Below are 9874 nucleotides of genomic sequence, written 5' to 3' on the forward strand. Positions count from 1 at the left end.
GTCTCCTCTGTTGATCTCATCAGAGATCTACTTAATATCTAATAATAATATCTAATAATCTACTTAATTTAAGATGTTTTAATTATATAGGGATTTATGGCTATGAGATATGTCTGCTCCTGGCAGCAGCAATCTACTTCCGAGAAGATGATAGGCATCAAAGAAACTCCATATGGAGTTTACTTTCTTTGTAAAAAGTTAGCCACTGGGCAAAAAACTACCCTTGCCTCAACTGTTGACAGTGTGCAGTCCAAATTAGACAAGCAGGACACAAAAGAAAGTGACTGCTGAACTTTACCAAGACAAGGCGGGACAGTCCTTCAAAATTCCTGCTTCACAGAAAAGTCTGTCAGATATTATAGGCCTATTTGCTGAAGATGAATGCCCCCCCACATTATAGATGAACCTTGGGTGACTGTCCAGGCAGCCAGCTGTTTCTGTCATTTCTTAATTTTGGAAGTTGTTGCCTTTAATCCCAGCACTCGGGAGGCAGAGCCAGGCGGATCTCTGTGAGTTCGAGGCCAGCCTGGACTACCAAGTGAGTCCCAGGAAAGGCACAAAGCTACAAAGATAAACCCTGTCTTGAAAAAACCAAAAAAAAAAAAAAAAAATTTTTTTTTTGGAAATTGTTTGCTTTGTACTTCCTATTTACTCAGATAATATTATATCCTTTTTGGGTCTCTGATGGAGTTAAAGACTAGGTAGTTACAATTATAGTTTTCCTTGTCATCAAATTCAGAAAAAACTCACTAAAGAGCTGTAAAGTATATAATGTTGAAAAACATAAAAGGATAGTTTTGTGTTGGTAATGCAAGTTAGGATAGAAACTGAATTAACAGGATAGTGTTGGGTTGGTAATACAAGTTAGGATAGAAAGTGAATTAACAGGATAGTGTTGGGTTGGTAATGCAAGTTAGGATAGAAAGTGAATTAACAGGATAGTGTTGGGTTGGTAATACAAGTTAGGATAGAAAGTGAATTAACAGGATAGTGTTGGGTTGGTAATACAAGTTAGGATAGAAAGTGAATTAACAGGATAGTGTTGGGTTGGTAATACAAGTTAGGATAGAAAGTGAATTAACAGGATAGTGTTGGGTTGGTAATACAAGTTAGGATAGAAAGTGAATTAACAGGATAGTGTTGGGTTGGTGATACAAGTTAGGATAGAAAGTGAATTAACAGGATAGTGTTGGGTTGGTAATACAAGTTAGGATAGAAAGTGAATTAACAGGATAGTGTTGGGTTGGTAATACAAGTTAGGATAGAAAGTGAATTAACAGGATAGTGTTGGGTTGGTAATACAAGTTAGGATAGAAAGTGAATTAACAGGATAGTGTTGGGTTGGTGATACAAGTTAGGATAGAAAGTGCATTTAGTATAAAACTTTGGACTCACCAGGATAGGATAGATAATGGAGTATTGTCTCTGAATTTGCCAAATGCAAATTGACTGGACACTGTGAATGTAATTAACTGACAATTGTTCTTACTGTATATAGTTTTACTATGTTAGTTAAAACCTTCCCTTTTTATTTAGACAAAAAGGGGAAATATGTGATATTTTGATTGCATTCTGACAATAAAATTTGCTTTGAGTCAGAGGGCAGACCTAGCCAGTGGCTGACCAAAACTAACCATAGAGGTTTCAGAGGACTGTGGACAGAGAGGCGACAGGAGGTAAGTAGTAAGCAGGGCTGTGAGAGGGTCCCAGTCCTTTTGGATGGAGAAACAGAAGTGATGAGGTCACTGGTGGCTGCTCCATCGCTTTTCTGATCATTCAGGTTCTTACCCCAATATCTGACTCCTGATTTTTTTTTTTTTGTTCCTCACTAGTTTTTTTTTTTTTATAACTTTTTAATCTGTTTCTATTAATCGATGTTTTCCTCATGGCTTTTTACCATTATCCCATTCTGTGTGTCCGAGTTATTCCGAGTCTCCTTGGTGTCTCCCGAGGGCCTAGATTCATCTCCCATTTCCTCTCTCTCTGCCCAGAAGTCCCGCCTATACCTCCTGCCTAGCTATTTGCCATTCAGCTCTTTACTAAACCAATCACACGGTGTACAAATATCCCACAACCACCATGCCCTGCCTACCATGATCCCTCTGCACCTTGTTGGGCACAACACTGGGATTGTGCTCTTTCCTCTGCCCACCACCTAGCTTTTCTCCCAGGTTCCCATTACCCACTGTTACTCACTCTGCTTGTCACTCGCTAGAGGTGTCCTGAAGGCCTCTTTGGAATGACATCTCCATCCCTGCTTTCCAGCCTGCAGTCACCCCACCCACCTCTTCAGTATCCACTCATCTACCAAGTCCAGGTGAACCAAGAGTGTAGTTCCCGATACCTGAAGTCTACCCACAGCATAAAGTAGAACAGGTAGACTTTGTGATTGCGGTTAGAATATTTAAAGCACTTTACACCTGCTTTCTCTGCCTCCTGGGTGCTGGGATAAGAGATGTGCGCCACCACAGCCTGGCTACTCCTGTCTTTTTTATTTGTTAAGAAAAAAAAAAAAAAAAAGATAGGACTTACAACATGGTTAAGTTCACACAAAGCCTGGCCCACCATCAAGGTACTTGATATCCCTTGTTATCCCTAGGGAAGCCCTTGGGGACCCAGACCACATTACACTATCATACTAAGAATTAATGTGCCCCTTCTGAACCTAAAGTAAGGCCAGGTGGTCAAGCCTGTGCTTCCAAGGCAGGGATTCCAGGTGAGAGCGAGTACACCCAGCCTACCCAGTAATTTCCCACACCAGAGCTCAGTGAACCACGAGCTCTCTCCCTCCCTCCCCGGGACGGGTCCCTTCTTTATGTAGTCCACGATGGCCTCAGCCTTGCAGCAACCCTTCCGCCTGGCTGAGTGCTGGGACTCAAGTTGCGCACCACGCCCAGATACCCTGTTTGTTCCGCCCCCCACACCTCACGTTGTCAAGGCTCAGGGCAGATGCAAACCACCTAACTCCTCACGCCTTCCCTGCGGGCCAAGCCTGTACACAATCCACCCAACACTACCCACATTGTTGTCCCCCAGCTTTCCCAACCTTTAGACCAGTGGTTCTCTACCTTCCTAACGCTTTGACCCTCTAATATGTTGTGGTGACCCCCAACCATACAATCATTTTTTATTGCTACTTCACAGCTGTAAATCTGCTAGTTATGAATCGTAATGTCAGTATGTGTTTTCTAACAGTCTTAGGTAACCCTTGTGAAAGGGGTTGTTTGACCCAAGGGGGTCACTACCCACAGGTTGAGAATCACTGCCTTGGAGGCCGTGAAAAGCAGCCAAAATAACTAAAACCTGACCTACCGAGGACACGTGACGTGTGGATTTTAACTGAACTTTTCCAACCCTAAGAGCCAGTCACCTTGGTTCCTGCACCTATCAGGAGACCCAGAGAACGGCATACAGACACAATCTGCTAGAACAGTCTTTATAAAGAGCTCTTGTAGGGACCGGGGTGGACACGGTGAAGGTGTCAGGTGCCGGCTTCTACCTCTACCACCTCGGCCCAGCCACTGAAGCCCACGTCCTTGTGGATCAGCACCAGGCTGGGGCTAGGGGCTGGCTCCTCGGGCACCACAAAGCACTTTTCCTGGTTCTCAGAGATGGTGACCTCCACAATGCCCCCACTTGGGGGCACTTCCTGTTGGCTGCATGTGTCCCGCGGCTCTGGCTCACTTTGCAGGAGCACCATGGTGGGCTCGGAGGCAGCGGGAGGCAGAGGAGGGCTCGAGGAAACCCCATGCTGGTGACTGAGCTGGTGCCGCTTGAGGCTTTGAGGGAGGGCGTAGCCCATGCCACAGACAGGGCATCGGTGGGGCTTGTCTGTCATGTGGGACTTGAGGTGACGGCGCAGCTTGGTGGCCAGTGTGTAAGCTCGGCCACATTGCGGGCACCGAAAGGGCCTTTCCCCCGAGTGTAGGCGCTCATGAGCACGGAGGGTATGTGGGTCCCGGAGGGCCTTCCCACACACCGGGCACAGGTAGGCCTCGCCAGTGTGGGAGATGAGATGGCGCCGGAGCTCGGGAAGCTGGGGGAAGGTATTGGCGCAGTGTGGACATCGATACGGGCGCTCTCCCGTGTGCAGCCTCAAGTGCCCGCGGAGGTTGCCCCGCTGGCGGAATGCTCGGCCACAGTGCGGGCACAGGAAGGGCTTTTCCCCGGTGTGGAGCCTCATGTGGTTCCGCAGTGAACCCTGGGTGGCCAGGAGCCGCCCGCACACTGGGCATGGGCACGGGGAAGGGGCATCTGGCATCTGGTGGGTCTTCCGGTGTAGCCGCAGGGAAGGCCGGCGGGCGAAGGCTTTGCCACACTGCTCACACACAAAGGGCCGGGCACCTGAATGGACCACCTGATGCTCTCTGAGGTCTCTGCGGGTACCATACGCCTTGTCACACTGTGAGCACGGGAAGGGCCTCACCCCTCGGTGACCCAGCATGTGGGCTTTGAAGCTTTCCTCGGAACTGTAACTCTTGCCACACTCAGTGCACAGGAAGGGCTTGTGGTCTGTGTGCACAAACGCATGCTTCTTGAGGTGGCAGAGCTGCAGGAATGCCTTGCCACACTCCCCACACTGGTATCGTCGCCCCTGCTTTGAGGAGCTTCCTACCGGGTCAGGAGGGCTGCACAGCCCTACAGGGAAGTTAGGGAGCTGGGTTCTGGGCTCTGAGACCTTTACTGTAGACAGGCACTCACTGCTTGAGACATATAACTTCTGGGCTGGGCAGGTTTGCACCTGGGGCCCTGTGGGAGTTAATAAACTGGCTTCATGGCTCTCTGGGCTCTTCTGGGTAGCTGAGTCGTCCTGAAGTTCAGGTGGTGTCTGTGGCAGGCACTCCTTATCCATGACATCATCTTGAAGCAACAAGCCAAGGGGTTGGCTATCCTTGAAAGGCTGATCTCCGGCTTGGGCCACTGGTCCAGAACCTACCATAGCCTTTTCCCCTTGGAGACGATGGGGTGACTCATGACCAGGATCTGAGGAGAAAGATGAGGTGCAGGGTTAGCCAAGCTTGGTGGCAGATAGCCTTACTGGGGAATTACACTCCATGTTTTCTTGCTGGGTGACTATTCTACAGTGGAAAAACCTACACCTGTATCTTCCCTGGACCAAGAGCTACACTTTCTCTTTCCTGTCCAATCTCAAATCCTTCTGGGGAGGCACATCAAGGTGGCCACCAGGTTAATCCCTAGAGTAAGGCCACTCCAGAGTAATGGCCTTCTTCTTCTTCTCCACTGGAGACACACATGGGACCGGACCTCACATCTCCCCGCCTGAGTTCATCTGTGAAATGAAAACGCTGCCCCAATTCGGGATAAGACACACAGCAGAAGGGTACTATGCGGGAATATGAAAGGGACCAGGACTGGGGAGTAAGAGGGCAAGGTGGGGCTGGAGGGATGGCTCAGCAGTAAGGACACTGCTCTTCCAGGGGACTAGGGATCAATTCTCATCACCCACATGATGGCGAACAACCATCGGTAACTCTAGTTCCAATGGGATCCAGCGCCCTCTTCTGGACTCCTCAAGCACTGCACATGTGGTACGCAAACTTAGGTAAAATATTTTAATAAATAAATAAAATAAAATAAAATAAAATAAAATAAAATAAAATAAAATAAAAAAAAAAATGTCCTAACGATGGCCAGGTGATGATGGCACACACCTTTAATGCTAGCTTTGGGAGGCAGAACCAGGTGGATCGCCAAGTGCCAGGCCGGCCAGGGCTACACAGAGAAACCCTGTCTCAACACTCCCCTCCCCCCACCAAAAAAACCAAAACAGCCATTGGAAATTTCAAGGTTTTTTTTGTTTTGTTTTGTTTTCCTTAGACAGGGTTTCTCTGTGTAGCTTTGCACCTTTCCTGGATCTCGCTCTGTAGACCAGAGTGGCCTCAAACTCACAAAGATCCACCTGACTGTGCCTCCCAAGTGCTGGGATTAAAGGTGTGCGCCACCACCGCCCAGCGGAAATTTCAAGTTTTTAAATGTGTAATAATGCCAAGAAACAAATAAACAAACGAGAAACTTTGTACAGTTTCCTATCTTCATCAATATAATCATATCATTCCAGCGAACTCTTTCCGCGCATGCGCGTGTGTCGGGGCATGTTTTCAAGACAGAGTTTCTCTGTGTAGTTTTGGTGCCTGTCCTGAAACTCTCTCTGCATACCAGGCTGGCCTCAAACTCAAAGCTTCACCTGCTTCTGTCTCCTGAGTGTTGGGACTAAAGGTGTGCACCACCACTGCCCAGCTCCAGGAAACTCTTAAGTCACAAAAATCTATACTGTACATTCCAAGGGAGACTTATCATCGTCCAACAGACAACATCAAATGACAGTTTACAGCCCCCAACTTTTTATGTCATTTGTCCAAAAACTCCTGGGCCAGTGAGATACCTCAGTGGGTAAAAGTGCTTACCATCAAGCTTGTGACCTGAGTTTGATCCTCTGGTCCTTCACTGGTGGAAAGAGAGAACCCAATGCCTGAAAGTTGCTCTCTGACCTGAAGAGGCATTGTAGCAACTCTGCATGCTCACACACACATGCAAATAAGTAAATGTAAAAGACAAAAGCAAGTCTATTATGTCCTTACACAAACATAAGCTCTACCCAGCCATTAATCCCCCCCCTCTCAGGGTATGCATGATTCCACCACTGAGTCACATCCTAGGCCTATTTAAAATCAGAGCTTTTTTTTCCTTAGTGGGGGACTGAACTTAAGTCCTATAGCATGAGAGACAAGTGCTCTATCATTGACCTACACCCTTAGCCCTTGGCCAGATCCATTTAACCAGGTTTTCTTCCCTTTTCTCTTTTCTCTCTCTCTTTTGGGAGACCTAGAGATTGAGCACAGGGCCCCTCACATGTTACAAGCACTTTACCACTGAGCACACTTCTAGCTCAAACCAGATTTTCAAAGTTCATTAGTTTTACTGTCCTCCTTTACTAGGCTGAGCCACAAACTTTTTTTTTTTTTAAAGATTTATTTGTTATGTATACAGTGTTCTGCCTGCATGTATCCCTGCAGGCCAGAAGAGAGCACCAGATCTCATTACAGATGGTTGTGAGCCACCATGTGGTTGCTGGGAATTGAACTCAGGACCTCTGGAAGAGCAGCCAGTGCTCTTAACTGCTGAGCCATCTCTCCAGCCCCACAAACTGTTTTTTTTTTTTTTTTATCACAGTTTTGTGACAGTCTGGGGGTGGCATTTATAGTACGGGTTTGTTTATGAGGGGCAAACCCACAGGCCGATGTCAGGTGTCCTCCTAAATGAGACAGGGTCTCTCATGGAACCTGGTGCTCACTGACTGGCCACGGAGCCCAGGGAACCACCTTTGGTCCCTTCTTGCCTAAGAGTTGGATTTATAGACGTGTGTGTGTGTGTGTGTGTGTTTTAATAATGTACATTGGGGTTTTGCCTGCATGTATGTCTGTGTGAGGATGCCACATCCCCTGGAACTGGAGTTACAGACAGTTGTGAACTACCATGTGGGTGCTAGGAATTGAACTCGGATCCTTTGGAAGAGCGGCCAGCATGGCCAGTGCTCTTAACTGCCGAGCCATCTCTCCAGCCCCCACAATCAGCTTTTGCATGGATGCTGGGATCCAAAGTCTGGTCGTCATGCTCCTGCAGAAGTACCCTGCTAACCCAGCCCTTGTGTGTCGGTTTTGAGACAGGGTCTCATACAGCTCAGAAGGCCTCAGTCTTATATGCGGCCAACACGACCTTGAACCAGTGTTCACTGGGCATGTACCTGTGCATGACTCTGCTGCATCCTCTCGGGGGGAGGCCACTTCCTCCTGTGCAGCAGACTCCTCTTCTGCCGCCCCCACTGCAGCTGCTTCCTCCCCTAGCCTGGGGTGCATGACGCTTAGGCTCCTGGAGGGAGGCTGTGGGCACAGCAGCACCTCGGAGCCTGGCAACACAGTCTGGCACACCTGCAGGTGAAGCTTCTCATGGATCGAAACCAAGGACACATTCCCATCACTCTGCAGCCTAGATCGCTGCACCAAACTGCAAAACAGAGCAAGAGCTGCCTCAACGGGTCCTCTTCGCGCAGCCTCCTCTGACCCCGCCGCCACATCTTTGGAAGGAGACACTGGAAAAGACCCCTGGGTAGACAACTAGAATCGGTTTCAGGTTCCATCCCACGCTAAGTATCATCTGTATGCACACCTGTGTAACTTACCTGATCCAAGCTGAACTTTGCTTCCAGGTGCATATGGCTCCCGACCAGCCTAGTGACGGGTCCTAGAACAAAAGAACGAAAGCCCTTTTTGTATGCCTTTGGCGGGGTGGGGGTGGGGGTGAGTAGTAAAACAAAATAAAATCAAGTCTGGGTGCAACCTTTCTGGGATAAATCTCCCCCCACCCCAAGACAGGATTTCTGTGTAGCCTTGGCTGTCCTGCAACTCACACTGTAGATCAGGCTGGCCTCGAACTCACAGAGATCCACATGCCTCTATCTCCTGAGTGATGGGACTAACAACGCGCCCACCTCGCCCAGCGGAAAGCAGCAATCACTTTACACAATTCTTACTGTGCACCCTTGACTTGCATGGTGTCCCCCAGTCTTCCACACGATCTTTGGAACAGCCACTGCTTTCTTTTACAGGCGAGTAACAAGAGGCGTGTGATTTAGCTAACTAGTTGATGAGGCTCAATCTGATCCTGGTAACCTCAGCTTCTGACCTTTGTCCCTGTCCACACCCCAGGAATTCTGTTCACAACGTTTTGCATCTGCATTCTTTAGTTACTGCAGCTTAGGGAAGGCAAGACAGTCCTGCAGTGAAGGGACAAAACCGACTTCCCAGCGCTTTAAAAACCCTGCTTCTAACGAACTGGAAGTGCTGTCTGGAAAGTCTGAACCTCCCTCACACTTTCAGACAGGAGACGTTCTATTCCTCAATACCTCCTCGTGCGGTGGCTTCACTCCCCGGCCCTTCTCCTCCAAGCCGGAGTCCACTTCCAGAGGTCCCCAATGCAGGCCGAGCTGAAGCGGCTCTCCGACACACCAGACCCCCAAGTGCTGTTTCCTGGCGCGGGAGGGGCCCACGGCCAAGCCCTGGGGGAGACTCTTTAGAGCAAGTATGGCAGGGATCGTACCAGGCAGGAAGTCTTTGAGGCCCTGAGCAAAGCCTTCTGCAGAAGGGCTCCATCCTGAGTCCTGGCCCAGGCGCGGCTCGGGGGCTGCAGGGAGACGGGAAGGCAGTGAAGGAGCGGCCCACGAGGGCGTGGGGTTGGGGAAAGATGCAGGAGGAAAGTGCAAGGTCAACTATGCCTCAGGAGTCCGAGGGATAAGCAAGGCACTACCCCAGCCCCTGAAAGGTTGGAAAGGAAGGAGTCCAGGCTCTGAAGCCCGCGAGCCTTGGAAGGCACCGGAGCAGGATCCCAGGATCGAGACAAAAAGGGATGTGGGGGTAAGGCGTTGACTAGAAAACGCTGGGGCCATCTAGTCCAGGGCTGAGGGACGCAGACATCGCAGGTCACTCACGGAGCGGCAGTGTCTTCCCCAAAAGCACCTCCTCCGCCTCCTTCATCCTGGATCAGAGAGCTCCCGCCACCACCCCTTCGCCGGAAGGGAGCGTTTTTTTTTTGTCCGGTTCTTGTCGGAAACAGTCCTTGACTTCCAAATTTATGCTCAAGAAAGAATTCAGAGTCAAAAAAAAAAAAAAAAAGGAAAGAAAGAACCTCGATGGTTAGTCTCCAATGATGCCTACCATCGAGATTCTTTCTTTCTTTCCTTTTGGAATTTGGAAGTACTGGTCCGACAAAACTCTGTCCGAGAACGATGCGAACCTAGGATTCCGGAGGCTCGCAAGTTTCCAGATCTAGCAAAGCGGAACCAATCAGTCCAACCCACCCT

The 9874-nt window shown here is 49.1% G+C and overlaps 1 protein-coding gene across 5 annotated transcripts; it reads right to left on the bottom strand.

The window, feature by feature from the left end:
• Nucleotides 1-3422: 3422 nt before the first annotated feature.
• Znf408 (zinc finger protein 408) lies at nt 3423-9867 on the bottom strand. 5 transcript variants are annotated; one of them, XM_042275702.2, is made up of 6 exons: nt 9729-9866; nt 9503-9648; nt 8921-9198; nt 8198-8259; nt 7763-8022; nt 3423-4983 (listed from the first exon to the last, which is right to left on the bottom strand). In XM_042275702.2, exons 2-6 carry the CDS (start codon nt 9546-9548, stop codon nt 3482-3484), a joined length of 2148 nt encoding a protein of 715 aa, XP_042131636.2. In that variant the 5' UTR covers nt 9549-9648; nt 9729-9866; the 3' UTR covers nt 3423-3481. The 5 variants fall into 5 exon arrangements, with proteins under 5 accessions (XP_042131636.2, XP_042131637.2, XP_076426100.1 ...); XM_042275703.2 differs by lacking the exon at nt 9503-9648 and having other exon boundaries at nt 9115-9198; nt 9729-9867; XM_076569985.1 differs by lacking the exon at nt 9729-9866 and having other exon boundaries at nt 9115-9198; nt 9503-9536.
• Between the last annotated feature and the right edge of the window lie 7 nt (nt 9868-9874).

The sequence above is a fragment of the Peromyscus maniculatus genome, chromosome 4 (genome assembly GCF_049852395.1).
Source record: "Peromyscus maniculatus bairdii isolate BWxNUB_F1_BW_parent chromosome 4, HU_Pman_BW_mat_3.1, whole genome shotgun sequence".
NCBI classification, from domain to species: Eukaryota; Metazoa; Chordata; class Mammalia; order Rodentia; family Cricetidae; genus Peromyscus; species Peromyscus maniculatus.